Source organism: Pseudophryne corroboree, chromosome 3, assembly GCF_028390025.1.
Source record: "Pseudophryne corroboree isolate aPseCor3 chromosome 3, aPseCor3.hap2, whole genome shotgun sequence".
NCBI lineage: Eukaryota > Metazoa > Chordata > Amphibia > Anura > Myobatrachidae > Pseudophryne > Pseudophryne corroboree.
This window is the reverse complement of record NC_086446.1, coordinates 359,926,590-359,947,924: the sequence shown is the minus strand read 5'-3', so window position 1 is coordinate 359,947,924 and position 21,335 is coordinate 359,926,590. Positions and strand designations below refer to the sequence as shown.

At 41.8% G+C, this 21,335-nt stretch overlaps 1 protein-coding gene and 1 pseudogene across 1 annotated transcript; one reads left to right on the top strand and one right to left on the bottom strand.

Annotated features, from left to right (window-relative positions):
* Positions 1 to 6,778: 6,778 nt before the first annotated feature.
* On the bottom strand, positions 6,779 to 6,898 carry LOC134897724 (5S ribosomal RNA; annotated as a pseudogene).
* A 1,097-nt stretch (positions 6,899 to 7,995) lies between these two features.
* Positions 7,996 to 20,878, top strand: LOC135055591 (keratin, type I cytoskeletal 19-like). Its single transcript, XM_063959826.1, has 8 exons — positions 7,996 to 8,502; positions 11,602 to 11,684; positions 14,224 to 14,380; positions 14,559 to 14,720; positions 15,433 to 15,558; positions 16,900 to 17,120; positions 19,325 to 19,353; positions 20,686 to 20,878. The coding sequence occupies exons 1-8, from the start codon at positions 8,056 to 8,058 to the stop codon at positions 20,763 to 20,765; spliced, it is 1,305 nt and encodes a 434-aa protein (XP_063815896.1). The 5' UTR covers positions 7,996 to 8,055; the 3' UTR covers positions 20,766 to 20,878.
* The last annotated feature ends 457 nt before the right edge of the window (positions 20,879 to 21,335 follow it).

The following is a 21,335-nucleotide window of genomic DNA, read 5'->3' as shown; positions in this document are numbered from 1 at the left end:
CAGGAGGAGAATTTTACCAAAGTATATATGTAATTACTAGTGATGAGCGGGTTCAGTTCCTCGGAAACCGAACCCACCCGAACTTCACCCATTTTACACGGGTCCGAGGCATACTCGGATTCTCCCGTATGGCTCGGTTAACCCGAGCGCGCCCGAACGTCATCATCCCGCTGTCGGATTCTCGCGAGATTCGGATTCTATATAAGCAACCGCGCGTCGCCGCCATTTTCACTCGTGCATTGGAAATGTTAGGGAGAGGACGTGGCTGGCGTCCTCTCCGCTTATTGTTGAACTTGATTGTGCTTTATTGCTTAATTGTGGGGAGGACTGGGGAGCAGCTGTATATTATAGGAGGAGTACAGTGCAGAGTTTTGCTGATCAGTGACCACCAGTTTTATCCGTTCTCTGCCTGAAAAAAACGCTCCTTATCTGTGCTCAGTGTGCTGCATATATCTGTGCTCACACTGCTTAATTGTGGGGACTGGGGAGCAGCTGTATTATATAGCAGGAGTACAGTGCAGAGTTTTGCTGACAGTGACCACCAGTATACGTTGTCTGCCTGAAAAACACTCCATATCTGTGCTCAGTCAGTGTGCTGCTTTATTGTGGGGACTGGGGACCACCAGTATAATATTATATAGGAGGAGTACAGTGCAGAGTTTTGCTGACCAGTGACCACCAGCATACGTTGTCTGCCTGAAAAACACTCCATATCTGTGCTGCATTGTAGACAGTATATAGTAGGAGTACAGTGCATAATTTTGCTGACCAACAGTATATAATATATAGGAGTACGGTACAGAAGGCCACTGCTGTACCTACCTCTGTGTCGTCAAGTATACTATCCATCGATAATTGTGGTGCATTTCATTTTTGCACAGTTTGCTGACCACCAGTATATAATATATAGCATTACGGTACAGTAGGCCACTGCTGTACCTACCTCTGTGTCGTCAAGTATACTATCCATCCATACCTGTGGTGCATTTCAGTTTTGCACAGTTTGCTGACCACCAGTATATAATATATAGCATTACGGTACAGTAGGCCACTGCTGTACCTACCTCTGTGTCGTCAAGTATACTATCCATCCATACCTGTGATGCATTTCATTTTTGCACAGTTTGCTGACCACCAGTATATAATATATAGCATTACGGTACAGTAGGCCACTGCTGTACCTACCTCTGTGTCGTCAAGTATACTATCCATCCATACCTGTGGTGCATTTCAGTTTTGCACAGTTTACTGACCACCAGTATATAATATATAGCATTACGGTACAGTAGGCCACTGCTGTACCTACCTCTGTGTCGTCAAGTATACTATCCATCCATACCTGTGGTGCATTTCATTTTTGCACAGTTTGCTGACCACCAGTATATAATATATAGCATTACGGTACAGTAGGCCACTGCTGTACCTACCTCTGTGTCGTCAAGTATACTATCCATCCATACCTGTGGTGCATTTCAGTTTTGCACAGTTTGCTGACCACCAGTATATAATATATAGCAGTACGGTACAGTAGGCCACTGCTGTACCTACCTCTGTGTCGTCAAGTATACTATCCATCCATACCTGTGGTGCATTTCAGTTTTGCACAGTTTGCTGACCACCAGTATATAATATATAGCATTACGGTACAGTAGGCCACTGCTGTACCTACCTCTGTGTCGTCAAGTATACTATCCATCCATACCTGTGGTGCATTTCAGTTTTGCACAGTTTGCTGACCACCAGTATATAATATATAGCAGTACAGTACAGTAGGCCACTGCTGTACCTACCTCTGTGTCGTCAAGTATCCTATCCATCCATACCTGTGGTGCATTTCAGTTGTGCGCAGTATATATAGTAGTAGGCCATTGCTATTGATACTGGCATATAATTCCACACATAAAAAAATGGAGAACAAAAATATGGAGGTTAAAATAGGGAAAGATCAAGATCCACTTCCACCTCGTGCTGAAGCTGCTGCCACTAGTCATGGCCGAGACGATGAAATGCCATCAACGTCATCTGCCAAGGCCGATGCCCAATGTCATAGTAGAGAGCATGTAAAATCCAAAAAACAAAAGTTCAGTAAAATGACCCAAAAATCAAAATTGTAAGCGTCTGATGAGAAGCGTAAACTAGCCAATATGCCATTTACGACACGGAGTGGCAAGGAACGGCTGAGACCCTGGCCTATGTTCATGGCTAGTGGTTCAGATTCACATGAGGATGGAAGCACTCATCCTCTCGCTAGAAAAATGAAAAGACTTAAGCTGGCAAAAGCACAGCAAAGAACTGTGCGTTCTTCTAAATCACAAATCCCCAAGGAGAGTCCAATTGTGTCGGTTGCGATGCCTGACCTTCCCAACACTGGACAGGAAGAGCTTGCGCCTTCCACCATTTGCACGCCCCCTGCAAGTGCTGGAAGGAGCAACTGCAGTGCAGTTCCTGATAGTCAAATTGAAGATGTCACTGTTGAAGTACACCAGGATGAGCATATGGGTGTTGGTGGTGCTGGGGAGGAAATTTACAAGGAGGATTCTGATGGTGAGGTGGTTTGTTTAAGTCAGGCACCCGGGGAGACACCTGTTGTCCGTGGGACGAATATGGCCATTGACATGCCTGGTCAAATACAAAAAAAATCAGCTCTTCGGTGTGGAATTATTTCAGCACAAATGCGGACAACAGGTGTCAAGCCGTGTGTTGCCTTTGTCAAGCTGTAATAAGTAGGGGTAAGGACGTTAACCAACTAGGAACATGCTCCCTTATACGTCACCTGGACCGCATTCATCAGAAGTCAGTGACAAGTTCAAAAACTTTGGGTGACAGCGGAAGGAGTCCACTGACAACTAAATCCCTTCCTCTTTTAACCAAGCTCCTGCAAACCACACCACCAACTCCCTCAGTGTCAATTTCCTCCTTACACAGGAAAGCCAATAGTCCTGCAGTCCATGTCACTGGCAAGTCTGACGAGTCCTCTCCTGCCTGGGATTCCTCCGATGCATACTTGAGTGTAACGCCTACTGCTGCTGGCGCTGCTGTTGTTGCTGCTGGGAGTCGATCGTCAGCCCAGAGGGGAAGTCGGAAGACCACTTGTACTACTTCCAGTAAGCTATTGACTGTCCAACAGTCCTTTGCGAGGAAGATGAAATATCACAGCAGTCATCCTGCTGCAAAGCGGATAACTCAGGTCTTGGCAGCCTGGGCGGTGAGAAACGTGGTTCCGGTATCCACCGATAATTCAGAGGCAACTAGAGACTTGATTGAGGTACTGTGTCCCCGGTACCAAATACCATCTAGGTTCCATTTCTCTAGGCAGGCGATACCGAAAATGTACACAGACGTCAGAAAAAGAGTCACCAGTGTCCTAAAAAATGCAGTTGTACCCAATGTCCACTTAACCACGGACATGTGGACAAGTAAAGCAGGGCAGACTCAGGACTATATGACTGTGACAGCCCACTGGGTAGATGTATTGCCTCCCGCAGCAAGAACAGCAGCGGCGGCACCAGTGGCAGCATCTCGCAAACGCCAACTCGTTCCTAGGCAGGCTATGCTTTGTATCACCGCTTTCCAGAAGAGGCACACAGCTGACAACCTCTTACGGAAACTGAGGAACATCATCGCAGAATGGCTTACCCCAATTGGACTCTCCTGGGGATTTGTGACATCGGACAACGCCACCAATATTGTGCGTGCATTACATCTGGGCAAATTCCAGCACGTCCCATGTTTTGCACATACATTGAATTTGGTGGTGCAGAATTATTTAAAAAACGACAGGAGTGTGCAAGAGATGCTGTCGGTGGCCCAAAGAATTGCGGGCCACTTTCGGCATTCAGCCACCGCGTGCCGAAGACTGGAGCACCACCAAACATTCCTGAACCTGCCCTGCCATCATCTGAAGCAATAGTTAGTAACGAGGTGGAATTCAACCCTCTATATGCTTCAGAGGATGGAGGAGCAGCAAAAGGCCATTCAAGCCTATACATCTGGCCACGATATAGGCAAAGGAGGGGGAATGCACCTGACTCAAGCGCAGTGGAGAATGATTTCAACGTTGTGCAAGGTTCTGCAACCCTTTGAACTTGCCACACGTGAAGTCAGTTCAGACACTGCCAGCCTGAGTCAGGTCATTCCCCTCATCAGGCTTTTGCAGAAGAAGCTGGAGACATTGAAGGAGGAGCTAAAACAGAGTGATTCCGCTACGCATGTGGGACTTGTGGATGGAGCCCTTAATTCGCTTAACCAGGATTCACGGGTGGTCAATCTGTTGAAATCAGAGCACTACATTTTGGCCACCGTGCTCGATCCTAGATTTAAAACCTACGTTGTATCTCTCTTTCCGGCAGACACAAGTCTGCAGAGGTTCAAAGACCTGCTGGTGAGAAAACTGTCAAGTCAAGCGGAACGTGACCCGTCAACAGCTCCTCCTTCACATTCTCCCGCAACTGGGGGTGCGAGGAAAAGGCTAAGAATTCCGAGCCCACCCGCTGGTGGTGATGCAGGGCAGTCTGGAGCGAGTGCTGACATCTGGTCCGGACTGAAGGACCTGCCAACGATTACTGACATGTCGTCTACTGTCACTGCATATGATTCTCTCACCATTGAAAGAATGGTGGAGGATTATATGAGTGACCGCATCCAAGTAGGCACGTCAGACAGTCCGTACGTATACTGGCAGGAAAAAGAGGCAATTTGGAGGCCCTTGCACAAACTGGCTTTATTCTACCTAAGTTGCCCTCCCTCCAGTGTGTACTCCGAAAGAGTGTTTAGTGCAGCCGCTCACCTTGTCAGCAATCAACGTACGAGGTAACTTCCAGAAAATGTGGAGAAGATGATGTTCATCAAAATGAATTATAATCAATTCCTCCGTGGAGACATTCACCAGCAATTGCCTCCAGAAAGTACACAGGGACCTGAGATGGTGGATTCCAGTGGGGACGAATTAATAATCTGTGAGGAGGGGGATGTACACAGGGAAAGTGGTGAGGAATCGGAGGATGATGATGAGGTGGACATCTTGCCTCTGTAGAGCAAGTTTGTGCAAGGAGAGATTGATTGCTTCTTTTTTTGGTGGGGGCTCAAACCAACCAGTCATTTCAGTCACAGTCGTGTGGCAGACCCTGTCGCTGAAATTATGGGTTCGTTAAAGTGTGCATGTCCTGTTTATAAAACATAAGGGTGGGTGGGAGGGCCCAAGGACAATTCCATCTTGCACCTCTTTTTTCTTTCATTTTTCTTCGCATCATGTGCTGTTTGGGGACAATTTTTTTGAAGTGACATCCTGCCTGACACTGCAGTGCCACTCCTAGATGGGCCAGGTGTTTGTGTCGGCCACTTGGGTCGCTTAGCTTAGTCACACAGCTACCTCATTGCGCCTCTTTCTTTCTTTGCATCATGTGCTGTTTGGGGCCAATTTTTTTGAAGTGCCATCCTGTCTGACACTGCAGTGCCACTCCTAGATGGGCCAGGTGTTTGTGACGGCCACTTGGGTCGCTTAGCTTAGTCACACAGCTACCTCATTGCGCCTCTTTTTTTCTTTGCATCATGTGCTGTTTGGGGACAATTTTTTTGAAGTGACATCCTGCCTGACACTGCAGTACCACTCCTAGATGGGCCAGGTGTTTGTGTCGGCCACTTGGGTCGCTTAGCTTAGTCACACAGCTACCTCATTGCGCCTCTTTTTTTCTTTGCATCATGAGCTGTTTGGGGACAATTTTTTTGAAGTGCCATCCTGCGTGACACTGCAGTGCCACTCCTAGATGGGCCATGTGTTTGTGTCGGCCACTTGGGTCGCTTAGCTTAGTCACATAGCGACCTTGGTGCTCCTCTTTTTTTCTTTGCATCATGTGCTGTTTGGGGACTATTTTTTTGAAGTGCCATCCTGCCTGACACTGCAGTGCCCCTCCTAGATGGGCCAGGTGTTTGTGTCGGCCACTTGTGTCGCTAAACTTAGCCATCCAGCGACCTCAGTGCAAATTTTAGGACTAAAAATAATATTGTGAGGTGTGAGGTGTTCAGAATAGACTGAAAATGAGTGTAAATTATGGTTATTGAGGTTAATAATACTATGGGATCAAAATTACCCCCAAATTCTATGATTTAAGCTGTTTTTGAGGGTTTTTTGTGAATAAAACACCCGAATCCAAAACACACCCGAATCCGACAAAAAATTTTCAGGGAGGTTTTGCCAAAACGCGTCCGAATCCAAAACACGGCCGCGGAACCGAATCCAAAACCAAAACACAAAACCCGAAAAATGTCCGGTGCACATCACTAGTAATTACACATAAGACAAATCGATATAAGGAGATTTTTTATATATAAAGGAGGCTGGGCTATTTGCAGCATTACTATTGGTTGCCAAGTTTCTCAAAGTATTTGGTACAGATAATTGACATGGGAGTCCAATGTGCTATGAAGCACTCTGTGGATGTTATTCTTATTCCCCCTTGCAGCATGGAGGGAGAGGATTAGTGAAGTGAAAAAAGTGTGAAGATATTATAAAAAGATATCCATCCATGATTAAATGCATTTGTGCCGGGATGTTAAGTTATATAGTTACAATGTATAATTAAGTATAAGTAAGTGACCTAGAGCTAAATTGTTATAATATCAGTCATATACTAAAAATTAGTGATTGTGGATTTACTTAAATCTAGATTCAGTGTATGTGGGTTAAATATATATATATATAAACACTAATCTGTGCAATGATGGAATATCCGTGTATCAATATTCCATATAGTAGTACTGCTAAGAGCCCAACAAGCCCACTTTAATACAGTACCCATTCTTCGCAAGTGGTTCCCCACTTGGTACTGGTTGGGCCCTACACTGCTTAGCTTCCAAGATCGGACGGGTTTGGGCGTACAACCAGTGTGGTATGACTGTACCTTGTGGCAAATTGACTCAATCACACAGTAGTCACATTTTTATTGTGAATATTGACAAACTCAAGAATATCAGAAGAAGTGAGTGTGAAGTGATTATATAGTAAGGTGCTGAGTGCCTACGAAAAAAATGGAAATTGTACAAAACCGGAACTGCTGGAACAAAGGTAGTTTTTTCATAGGAATGGAGCGATCTCGTATCCCTCGTTGAAACCCATGGGATGTGTGGTTTTCAGTTGAAAGATCCAGAACATCTCTCTCTGGGAGAGTTTCTTAGCCAGATCTCTACCCCTTTCGCCACTAATCATGTGTTCAATTGCTTTAAAGGACATCTCTTCTGGGTTGGATTTGTGTTCAAGTTTGAAATGTCTGTATAGTAAATGAGAAATCCAACCCAGAGAGAGATGTACCCCAAAGCAGTAAACACTTCTCTTTTGTTGTATATTTTCCTGTCAATAAACAGATTTGAAAAAAGAAAAAAAAAAGAACTGAACTTCTGGCTAATGTTATTGCCTCTTTCCACATTTTCAGCTCCCATTCACCCTATCTACAGATGCATAAGTAAAACATCAATACATAGTATACTATTACCCTTAAGACACTTAAAGCAAAGAGGCACATTTCAGTGGAAAAAGACATTTGACTTACACCACTAAAGTTAATGAATGCTCACATTGTTTTCTCAAGTTGTTTGCTTCTTCCCGGTGTCATTGATAGAAATATGTGAAAACTACACTTATCTCTGTAATCTTAAAATTACAGTTGTTTCCTTAACATCCCTTTGATTTGAAAGGAACTAGTTTATGTACACAAGACAGCGAAATTGTATATTTATTTATGACAAATACTGAAAGGTGACCACGATGTTGAGACCATAGCCTATAGCCAAGAACTGCTTGTTCTGTGTGGTTTCTTTGTTTGCAGAAAAGAAAAGAGAAAGAAACTTTGATACGCATCTGCAACAGAGGAATCCATGATAAGTAAAGTTTGGAAAGGTATTCATAAGGCTTTAAGCCAAGTAGGAGGTTTCATCAAACAACTACACAACATCACCATGGAAACCACAACTGCGGACAGCATAAAAAGTGCCTGAATGAACTCTTAGCATCAATTCCAACAGGTGTTTCTTAGTTCTCACAGTGCTCCTTTAATCAATATCAAGATGAGCTACAGCTATGCTCACAGCAGCTCTTCCAGACCAGGTAGTAGCATCTCCTCACGCCTTGCTGGTGTCTATGGAGGGCAAAGTATCCATAGCGTGCACGGTGGCTCAGGGTTATCCCAGTCCATTTCCAGGATGGCGTCTTCTGGTTTGGGAACTAGCTTATCATCTGGGTTTGGCAGTGGGGCATCTTATGGGGGTTCTGGACATGGTGGCAGCTTTGCTTCCCACAGCGGTGATGGAATGTTCTCTGGGAATGAAAAGCACACCATGCAAAATCTGAATGATCGTCTGTCTAATTACCTGGACAAGGTGCGGTCTTTGGAAGAAGCCAATACTGACCTTGAGAAGAAGATCCATGAGTGGTATGAGAAGCAAGGCTCAGTCACTGTGCGTGAGCAAAACTATTCGCCCTACCATGCTACAATCGAGGAGCTGCGTGAGAAGGTACCTAACATAATGTCCACAACACTTCTATGGATTATTGCATATACAATATAATCATAAAACAGTTTTAATTTGGGTCATTTAGGGTTGAAAATTGGCACCTTGTGAACGAAAAACTCACCTAAATAAAAATCAGGTTTCATCTATGACAGATGAATGATTAACAATTATCATTAGATACTTGAATCTTTGTTCATCATTAACATTATTGCATCCTACTGACAATATGAAACTGCATATCATATCCACCAAACCTATGCTTTGGATGAGTGTAATCCTGTTTGAGTCCATATGCTCAAAAACGTTCTTATTTTATTGGTTTTCATAATTTCCATGTTAACATACATCATTTGCAAATATAACTGCTGGTTTTTAGCAACATTGTTGACTACTGTTAGTAAAATATTTTTAAGAGCTGGAAAACCTGAATAAGTGTGATGTCATTTAACTTATATAGTAAGTAATAGTAAGTGCATATTTTTAAAGGAACTTAACCAATGCTTTATGGGTAAGTGATGCTTGTTTTACTAACTGCTGTAGAATTGTAGTAAGTGGTCCAGCAAATAAGACTCAATTGGATAAACTTTGAAACATCAAATACTGTGGAACTGAATTTGGTATAAATTAATAGTAATTCTTCATGAGTCGAGAACACAGCTCTGAAGAACACATATACATCACCAGAATTGTTTAAGATCAATGACAGCTCTTGAAAGATTTTATAAATGGAGTAATTGCATTGATAAAATAGAAAAGGGTTTTTGTAAATGAACAAACACTACAGAGAGCTGATATGACAAGTTTTTTTTCAGTTACTATTACTTTAACACTCAAAAAAAGGCTCTATACTGATGACCATGCAGCAGTGTGACTGTCCCACTGCATATTTTAATCACTGTATGTAATGTATCTGGTAGAATGTAAATAGTGGCACTGGGTCTAATTTGCATATTTTGACACACAACATAATGTTCTGCCTTTTGAAAATAATAAGGTTGCTGTAAAACAAAACAAAAAAAGGCCTATGTAATTTTCTTGGAGAAAAACTATATAATGTAATAGGAATACATTAAGCCATGTTTTAAAGATCAGCAAAGAGGTAGTTTTTCAGTCGCTGGTCGTTCATTGCAAGAACAACACAGTATATAGATATAGTTATAGAGCGCTTTGTAATGTAAATTATGTGAATATAATGAGATATATAGGAATAGATAAATGTATAGGTATAAGTATAAAAGGTGCTGGAACACACAAGTTAAAAAAATAAAATAAAATAGGCATCAAGCACATAAACGTTTATAGCTCTCTTTGTGGGGGTTTGGGAGCCCGGAGCGGGTTTGGCGATGGAGTGTATCTGGAGAGCAGTCCGACTCTACCGTATACATTCCATTGGCAAAGGCTGTGGTCGAGATGCATCATCGCTTGGAGAGAGATAAAATGGAGAGAGATAAAGTATCAGCCAATCAGCACCTAAATGCCACGTTACAGGCTGGGTTTGAAAAATGACAGCTAGTACTGTTGCTGGTTGGTGGGTACTTTTTCTCTGTCCACTTTATCTCTCTCCAAGTTTTACTAAATAAACGCCTTTGTCTCCACCACCCTTGTATTGGGGCTACCAGAGACAAGGTTCTCAGTTCCCTTTATTGGAGGTAGGTCATACAGATCCAGTTTTGTGGTAATTGGACTGAAATACAGAATCACACAAGATTCAGTTACAGCAATCTTTGGTCTTTAGATTTCTATGAATTGCCCATCACAATCCAATGACTATGAACAGGATTTTGATAGGAAGTGTGATTTTGAACACTATACACAGAACACTAAAGAATTTAGTAAAAGATGTCCAAATGCACTAAAAATAACTGAGTGGCCCAGTGCTTACACACCCAGATGTTTGTAATGAAGTCTGTGGTACACTACCCTGTACTCTATCAAGCAAGGAGAAAGCTCAGTACTAGCTACCCTCAAAATACTTATCTGTTGAACACCATTTAGGCGGCACTGTCAGTATTCACTAGTTATTCTAATACTGTATGGAACCTGGACATTATAGGCTGTAATCCTGTAATAAAGGTCAGCATATTGGACCGTGGAAAACACTTTGCAGGAAAGTAGCGTGAATGTGCTTTAACTGATGGTAAATCTAGTACTACAATGAACAATAAAAAATGTTAATTTATTAATAACATTCCATCAAACAAGAGAACAAGAGAAGTGTCATTAGGGGTCATTACGAGTTGATCGTTCGCTAGCGACTTTTTGCAGAGCTGCGATAAGATAGTCGCTGCCTATGGGGGAGTGTATTTTAGCTTTGCGAGTGTGCGAACGCTTTTGCCTGCCGACGACACAAAAAAGTTTTTTGCCGTTTCTGAGTAGCTCTGGACTTACTCAGCCCTTGCGATCACTTCAGTCTTTTTAGTCCCGGAATTGATGTCACACATCCGCCCTGCAAACACTTGGACACGCCCAGCACCGATCCTCTTTGTACCCTTACGATGCCCTGCGCAATGCAGTCTATACGCATGAGCAGTTTTGCCAAGATTTAACCTGATTGCAGCGCTGCAAAAAGTTGCTAGCAAGCGGTCAACTCGGAATGACCCCCATTATGTAATTGTTAGTAAGTATTCAAAGTACGAAAATCAGAGTCAGCTCCAGAAATTGTCTGTGTCTCGTCCAGTTAATTTATCCATGCTCCCTGGGATGCTTTTCCCCGTTGAGACCACTGCTGTCAAGCTTTTTCAGTTGATCCCATGAGTACTTATAAAAGGACCAAATTAATATTTGTCTGGGTCCCATGGCAAGTAACTTCCATAGTTTTTATTGGGACTATGAGCTACTTGCTTTCAGCTCCCTGTTACTCTGCACAGTAACTCCAATTTTGCAGCCAAACAATGATTGTGTCTTGTGGTAATTATTTTTTATGGACCTTATGCTAGTCCTGGGTGGCCCATTTTTAATCCAGTTATGACTGACAATGCTGTTCTTTTAGTGATTAATATGTATATAGGGATGCAACCTTGTACAGGTAACTGAGTGGAGTGTAACGTACTATGATTATTACTGATAGATCTATCCTTTACATCTTGTTTATATTTACAGATTCTCCATGCCACTATTGACAACAACCAGGTTTTAATTGCCATTGACAATGCACGTCTGGCTGCTGATGATTTTAAACTCAAGTAAGTTCCCTCATTGATGGAATGAAAATAAATAAATAACCCCCCCCCCCCCCCCCCCCACACACACAAATTTATTGTGACAAATGAGCAGTCTTGCTGAAGAGTAGGGGTCCAGAAGACGTTAAAGTCACTGTGGGCTACTTACTAACATTAGGCCTAATTCAGCATGGATCGTTAAAGAGCAAAAACGCAAATAGGACGATTATCGGCAGACTGCATATGCACTGCAAACGCATTGCGAGTGTGTGAAGGCCGAATTCCTGTGCATTTGAAATTTTGCAGGCTCAGTGAGATGCGATGGCAATTTTCATTGACAGGAAGTGACCGTTTGTGGGAGTCAACATGGTGTTTGTGGGGAGTGGTTGGGAAAACGCAGATGTGCCATGGCCATTTCAGGGCATATATCTGACATCAGCTGCAATTGCTGGCGATTAAAAACATAGTGCAACAGTATCTTCATTATTCTGAGTAGACACGGGTCAACCGCAACTCTCGATGGTACTCGATTTCTGTTTATGTATCGTTTTATATCAAAGTTTTTGGTTTTTAAAATTACCATTTTACTTTTCTTTTTCCAAAATGGCAGTTATTGCTTCACTCACTGTAATATTTATATTGTTATCTTTTATTTATATGGTGCCACAAAGTCTCTGCATCACCAGACACACTGAATAATAGAGTCTACAACACACAATAGTTAACCATAGTGTAAGTAGATATCATAAGTACAAAATCTACTATTACCTCACAGATTGGGTAGATCAAGTAACAGAGGAAAATGTTAATCTTGCTGCTGCTAAAGGGAACGTGCAGTGCTAGATTGCGGGTAATCAATTTAGCACACCATGATCCTGTACACAATTTACGGGCAGTACGGATGGTGTAATGGTTAGCAATACTGTCTTACTTCACTGAGAACATGGATTCAGTTACCACCGTGGCCCTGTGTGGAGTTTATATATTGTCCCTGTACTTGTGTGGGTTTCCTCTGGGTTCTCCGGTTCTTCCCCACAATCCAAAACTATAATTGGCTCCAGACCAGAAAATAATAATAATCTTAATAAAATAAACTCTGGTGTATAAGTTTGTGCATGTGCATGAATTAGGGCAGACTAGATGGGCCAAGTGGTTCTTATCTGCCGTCAAAATCTATGTTTCTACGAGTGTCAAGAGACATAGGAGTGGAGCGCTGGTGACATGGATATGACTAGTGGTGGGGATGAAGGCCCTGCATGCGTGACTTACATACTAAGGGAAAAGAGTATACTGGGAAGGATCCATGAGGAGGAGATGAGCGCAGGTTGATGGGGATCCAGTCAGGTCACAAGACCAGCACTGGAATCCCAGTCTAACAGGTAAGCCACGGGGGTAGAATTAGGCTGCAGGGGTAGGGTATTCTGACCACTGGCATCCTGAACGCCGGCATTCCAATCCCAACCCGGTAGAAGTGGTATAGGAGGAGGCTTCAATTTTTAAAATGGACAGGGAAACCAACAGAGGAGACTGGGGAGAGTGTAGCTGAGGGCGGGGGTGACAGTGTAGATCGTGGGGGTTCATAGGAGGGAGTTGAAGATAAATAAGAGATTTGGGAAAATATTCATGAAAGCATGGAGAGAGATAAAGTGGAAAGAGATAAAGTACCAACCAGTTTACTCCTGACATTATTCAAACAAAGCCTGTAAACTGACAGGAGCTGATTGGTTAGTACTTTATCTCACTCCACTTTATATCTCTCAACTCTTTCATGAATCTCCCCATTGAAGTGCAACTGTTTGGTGTGATACAGGGTGGAGATGTAAGAAGGGGTGGTCTTCAGTATGCCGGCTGTCGGGATCCTGGCGCACAGTATACCGGCGCCGGGATCCCGACAGCCGGCATACCTACACTTATTATCCCTCGGCAGCGTGGCGAGCGCAGCGAGCCCGCAAGGGGCTCATTTGCGCTCGCCACACTGTCGGTAAGCCGGCGGTCGGGCTCCCAGCGCCGGTATGCTGGTCGCTGGGAGCCCGACCGCCGGCATACCATACTACACCCGTAAGAAGAGAGTATACATTTTAAATGGAGCAAATCCATATGGGAGCTTTATTTGCTGAAGTACAGTACATTTTACACTGCAGTAGCAACTCTGAAGGTGGAAAAGGAGAATGTAGACTAGAAAAACCTCTCTGTAGGTACCTTTGCAAAATGTTGTTATTGGTATTATGATGCTTGATTTGTCACCTTCAGACATCTGGAAATTCATTGCTTCACATTCAACCAAAATGTTTAAATTGAACACTCATATATATTTTTTCTCAACCTGGCCAACATAAGCAAAAATGGTAATATGAATAAAGAAACATGGCCTATTAAATGTATTTAAAAGTAAAATAAATTTAAGTTGGTTGATTATATGAAAGAAAGAGAAAGCGTGGTTAAAATAAACAATATACAGAAATTGATTACCTAAACTTATTTACAACAGTAACTACAAGAGTAGTTGTCTCTTGGTGAGCCTCTGTGCGTTAATGTTCTCTGCTCACATTCTTGTCTTTCTTAGGTATGAGAATGAACTTTCCTTGCGCCAAAGTGTTGAAGCTGACATACATGGCCTGCGTAAAGTGCTGGATGAATTAACGCTTTCCAGATCTGACCTGGAACTGCAAATCGAGAACCTAAAGGAGGAGTTGGCTTACCTTAAGAAAAATCACGAGGAGGTGAGAACATCTGAATCTTTTATTTTGTGGGAAAGTTATTAATGGTATACAAACAGGGAAATCTGTTTTGGCTTGAGGGATGTGAGAAACTTTAGGACAGATTAGAGTTTTGAAGATCGCTGTCTATGGCAGGTGTTTAGTCTATATCTACCTACAAGTTATTTTGATATTTCTTCAGGAGATGAGTGAGAAGGGCCAGCAAATGAGCGGCACAGTGAATGTAGAGATGGATGCAGCTCCTGGAACTGATCTGACTAAGATACTAAGTGAAATGAGAGAGCAATATGAATATATTGCCGAGAAGAACAGGAGGGATGCTGAAGCATGGTTTGTGTCCCAGGTATGTCTTCTAATAGGTATCTATCTCATTAATTACAGTGCATAATGTAACATTATACCACTCTAGAAATGTTGATTTCTAGAGTGGTATAATGTAACTGCATCTACAGTAATCTGTTGATTTCTAGAGTAATATAATGTAACTGCATCTACAGTAATTTGTTGATTTCTAGAGTAATATAATGTAACTGCATCTACAGTAATCTGTTGATTTCTAGAGTAATATAATGTAACTGCATCTACAGTAATCTGTTGATTTCTAGAGTGATATAATGTAACTGCAACTACAGTAATTTGTTGATTTCTAGAGTGATATAATGTAACTGCAACTACAGTAATTTGTTGATTTCTAGAGTAATATAATGTAACTGCAACTACAGTAATTTGTTAATTTCTATAGTGATAACATTTAACTGCATCTACAGTAATTTGTTGATTTCTGTAGTGATATAATGTAACTGAAACGACAGTAATTTGTTGATTTCTAGAGTGATATAATGTAACTGCATCTACAGTAATTTGTTGATTTCTGTAGTGATATAATGTAACTGAAACGACAGTAATTTGTTGATTTCTAGAGTGATATAATGTAACTGAAACGACAGTAATTTGTTGATTTCTAGAGTGATATAATGTAACTGCATTTACAGTAATTTGTTCATTTCTAGAGTGATATAATGTAACTGCATCTACAGTAATTTGTTCATTTCTAGAGTGAATCGCTCCACAAGGAAGTTGTTTCCAACACAGAACAAGTCCATTCTAGCAAGTCAGAGGTCACGGATCTGAGACGTACTGTGCAAGGGTTGGAGATTGAGCTGCAGTCTCAGCACAGCACGGTAAGGGTACACACTTATACAATAAATACAATATGGACACGATTAAATTTGCAATTACAGCCTGTCCTAGATCAGATTGTAACTTATCAATAAGTATAGTATCAGTATGTTACAAGGTGCACAAGTGCTGGATAAGCCTACATTCCCATCACAAGATGAAAAGTTTTCCAGCCCATCAAATGCCACAATTGTGGTCAATTGCTCCATATTTCCCCATGTTTAAATAGAAACTGGGCATCACAAAATTGTATTTGACTTGTGGGCATACATTATTCATTTCTAAAATACTTTTCAGCCTACTTAATTGCTTGACCCACTTTTATTTAAGCACAGCATAATGGTACAGTGGTTTCCATTGTTACTCCACAGCACTCTGGTCTTAAAATAAAAACCAGGACACGTAGTGTTTATATGTTCTCCCTGTATTTGCAGGAGCTGCGCTGGCTGGGAGCTACTCCTCCAGTACAAAAGCATCGCCGCTGTGCGATGCTTTTGTACTTGTGCGGGGGAGGCGGGCGGACTAGCCCTGTGCTGGGCGTCCCCCCGCATGTCTGTCTGACTGATCGTAGATGTACTAAATTTAGCACATCTACAATCAGGTCTGAATTAGGCCCATTGCCTGAAACCTGTATATGTCTGAAATTGCTTACCACCGAACTCCAGAAAAAAATACTAAGCTAGCAATAGTGGGCATTGGATGATTGAGATATTTTGGCCAGAAGCATGGGGCAATAATTGAAAAGATGGTAGCTGTCTTGCATTTAGGTGGGTTAATGTTAGTACAATTAGAAAATGACAGCACACATAGGTCACGACTGGTAATTTGCAGTCATATTCTGATCATACGGTATTTACAAACATACCAAATATTCATCCGATTAATTTTGGATTATTATTGAGCATATTGGCCATTTTCATGCTACACATGCCCAACATACTGTATAATGTATTATCATATAGGAACATCTGTGGCCAGCATTAGTTCTTTACTGTTTACATAGCCTAATATTTTATATTCCAGATGGTGGTTACCGATCTCCATTTTAAAAGATGTGTTTCTTAAATGGAGTCATGCAGAACCTGCTTGCAAACACAGTCATCCTAATGGAATGCAAACATATGAAATGGAAACATTGGCAAATGTACAGTACTGTACATGAGCACTGCATGGTCTAGAAATATTTGCACAAGATGCTGTAGCATGGCTGAAGTAGATGTGTACTAATGCGCCCTGATGATTAAATAAATATCAAAATGAGCAAATCATGACTGAATGTCAAACATAGAAATGAAATAATTGTTCTGTCACCATATCACAATTGTCTAATATTCTCTAATCAGAAATTAGGACTGGAGGCTTCCATTTCAGACACTGAGGCTCGTTACTCTGCCCAGCTTCACCATATCCAATCTGTAATTGGTTCCATTGAGGGACAGCTGGGAGAACTCCGCTCCGATCTGGAAAGGCAGAACATGGAGTACAAGACTCTCCTAGACATCAAGGCTCACCTAGAGGCTGAGATTGCCACCTACCGCAAGCTGCTGGATGAACATGACCAAAGGTAGTTGCAAAAAACAGCAAAAATTCAGTTTACTTATCACAAAATGGAAAGTTATACCTGTCCAACATACTAGCCAAATATTAAAGCGTGCACTACAATGCATTAGCAGGTCTGACACATTGGGCGGTATTCAATTCTTTTCACCCCCTTCCACAACCGTTCTGTTTCTACTGACGGGAGTGGTATAATCATTTCAGCTCGCTACCCCTGAGGTAGTCAGGGCACCCAACCCTTTATGCAGCTAAACCTGATTACTATGGGTGCAATATGTGCGATAACGGGGATCACTTTAGAAAGGAGATTGGGTGTGATATATCATTTGAATACCGCCCATTAAGTGATACAGTATTTCATGTTGCAGAATAGTTAGATGGATTGCAGTTCTGCATTGCATCATGCCTCTGACACTGCTGAGCAGGGTAGAGCTTGATAATGCAATTGCCCCTCCCATTTGGCAACACTAATCATATTATTAAACCACACTTTTCTCTTTTTTCTAACTTTTTTCACTACCAACCTCCAGAAAGTGAGGCCAGGAAATGACTGTAACATCCTGGGATTTGTTAACAGGGTTTACAGGAAAAATCATGAGTTTTTTTGTGTTACTATAGTTATCCCTTTTAACGCACATAATACAAACACAATACAAATATTTCACTATGCTTGTAAGAGAAAACTCTCTCCAAAACATAATGTTTCATTTGCTATAGTACAAAGAGCATTTGCTAGTTAAAGAAACACACACAAAAAAAAAACACCCAGTGAAATGTGACCTGCTCTCAAGCATATAAATTACTCTGGTCATTTATGATTTAAGATGAACAATAGTGACTCCTGTAATTAACACAGTTATAATATCCCATAACTCTCATAAATTGTTAAAGGAGGTGGCTCTAAAGTAATTGTAGGAGAGACCCTTTTAATATATATGACATTATAATTCCCATATGTTTTGTTTACTTTCCGAAAGGCATCTTCATTGTTTATGGCACTAATAAGGAAATGTATCAACCCTTCTAAAGAGTGGAGAAGTTGCCCATAGCAACTAATCAGGTTCTAGCTAACAATTCATAAAGTACATTCTATAAAATGATAGAGGTTGATTTGTTGCTATGGATTTAAAAAAAATATCTCCCCCCTTGTCTATGTATCAGAAGACAGCTAGCTCCTTATTGATGGCCAGGCAATCATCTAAAAATCACATAAAACAAAAGATGCACAAAACGTAACATAGTAATAGTGGAGTATAAACATCCAGCTCTCACATACAGATGGAGCCGTGCTTATCTATAGCGGCTCCATTGCAAACGTGCACTCCCGGCGTGACTAAGCAATCCAGCGCCTAGCCACGCTATGTGAGTGCACTGACATGCTCCCATTAAAGCGAATGGAGCATGCGCGCATCAAGGATGCGTGCGCGGCCCAGACGCTGTGATCGGTGTGCCTAGGTGGGCGCGCCACGGCACAGACAGAACCACGATTAGCATGGCTCCGTCTGTAGGTACATTTTAACAATGCTAACATGTTCTATGTACCATTAACAAATAAAGGCATGATTTAACTTCCAAAATAGAAATAGAAGGGTATAAAGGACCTAAGAACATGACCCCTTGTAACCCTACGGCTTTTTTGTTCCCCAGCTTCCCTCTTAATAGTACTCGCGGAGGGATCCATGCTTAAAATCTAAGCAATCTGACTAGATTGCTTAGATTTTAAGCACAGATCACTCGTGTGTACCCCCCACAGCGATAGCGATGCGCGGCCCCGCGCATCGCTATCGCCGGTGCTAGATTAAGCCTGCATGCAGGCCAATCTAGCACGTCACTCATTTCACCCGCTGGGTGAAATGAGCGGCCCCCCCATCCTCCCCCGCATCGCTCAGCACACATCGCACTGTGCTGAGCGGCGGCGGTTCGCTCAGCACACATCTCTCCTGTGTATACCAACCTTTACTGTTACCTGGCTGAATTAATTCATTGATGTTTAACACCAACCATATCATTAAATCAAAGCAATGCTTAATTTAATTAAGCGTTACCAAAATAACTTTATAATACTGTATAAGAACTTTTTATATTTATTTGACCTATAGTATGCATGTTGGTTTGAATATCCCAGACATGAATCACATTGCAGTATAATTTAATTATAGCTTTTTAACACTTCAGAACCTAAATTAATTCCCTCTTTGTGCTTTTTTACAGCATTGGTGGAACTCACAAGGAGAGTGCTGGTAAATGTCTTTCTTGAGATTGTAGAAGCATTGGACTTTTAGTTTATATTGTGGATGGGAAACTAACGATCATTTAGTCAGCATAATATCAGCATAGTCATTATTAGTGACCACAGATGTAACTACTGGGTGATTCAGACCCGTCTGCTCAGTGCCACTCACAGGACTTAATTTACTAAATGCACTCAATGGGCTGATTCTGAATCGCACACAAGTCACAGTCTGTACGGATCTCACAGATTTCAGCATTTTGCATATGCACCATATTAAGCAATTGGCTTCTGCACATGGTCCTCATCAGGTGTCTGCAAACAGGGGGGAAATTGCTAGTATGTAGGGATTGCTCCATTGACAGGCTGCACCTTCCATGAAATGGGGTGTAACTGTGTGGTGACTATTTGACTCTTCTGTCTCGTGGGAGTGCCACGGGAGTGTGGGAGTGAATAACATTGATTACTCGTTAAAATGGCACCTGTCAAGTGGTGGGCTATATTAGGTACCAAGTTAACACTCTGGGGGTAATTCTGAGTTGATCGCAGCAGGAACTTTGTTAGCAGTTGGGCAAAATCATGTGCACTGCAGGGGGGGCAGATATAACATGTGCAGAGAGAGTTAGATTTGGGTGGGTTATTTTGTTTCTGTGCAGGGTAAATACTGGCTGCTTTATTTTTACACTGCAATTTAGATTGCAGATTGAACACACCACACCCAAATCTAACTTTCTCTGCACATGTTATATCTGCCTCCCCTGCAGTGCACATGGTTTTGCCCAACTGCTAACAAAGTTCCAGCTGCGATCAACTCAGAATTACCCCCTCTGTTCTTGAAGTTAGTGTGTTGGAAGCAGGAAAAGGGACACGAGTAAGGATCTGAGCGACTTTGACTAAGCCTAAATTGTGATACTAGTTGACTGGGTCAGAGCATCACCAAAACTGCAGGTCTTGTTTGGTGTTCCTGGAATGCAGTGGTTAGTACCTACAGTACCAAGTGTGGTCCAAGGTAGGACAACCGCTGAACCGGTGAAAGGGTCATGGACGCCCAAGGCACACTGATGCAAGTGGGGACCGAAGCCTAGGCCATCTGATCCTATCCCAGAAAATTCAGCAATAAATATCTTAGTGGTACTGGATACCGCAGGTGCTGCATATGTTATTTCAGACACCATGCTATATACAGTAAGGAGCTATCCCATCTGGGTCATCCGAGCAATGGCTCGATAAGCAGCCACACATCCAGTTACATATTTGATGTTACATATTGATGATTTTAGATGAACCCGTGCGCAGTGTGAAAAATACTATATAGTGATTTATTCTTTATCTGTACTCATAGGTTCCAGCACAACCACTACAACCACTACTAAGGTCCACACTGTTGTGAAAGCAGAGGCACCTGCAACTGAAAAGAAGTGAACTTTAACACCACATTCTATGTGCCCAGATCTTTAAATCAATGAGCCATATATGTTAAAAGCAAAGCTTCAGAAAATAATTTGCAATAATAAACCATTACAGCAATATAGAAAGTCTGCCTCTACTTTGTTGATATAAATGACACATCCAATGACAAAACAAATCATACTTTTTTTTTCTCTAAATAACTCATTGGAATTCTCACCACAATCATTTTGATACACTGTATAAGCATTCTCAACCAAGTCATTTACAATGACCACAAATATCTCTTTAACTTTATTGGTGTATACAATAACCTCTCATTCCAAGATTATATTATCCCTTTTCAAGACTTTTAAAGCAGGAATGTTTTATATAGTATGTAGTTTTTCCAGTTAAAGAAGAAAGACGTGTGTACTAGAGATGAGCGCCGGAAATTTTTCGGGTTTTGTGTTTTGGTTTTGGGTTCGGTTCCGCGGCCGTGTTTTGGGTTCGACCGCGTTTTGGCAAAACCTCACCGAATTTTTTTTGTCGGATTCGGGTGTGTTTTGGATTCGGGTGTTTTTTTCAAAAAACCCTAAAAAACAG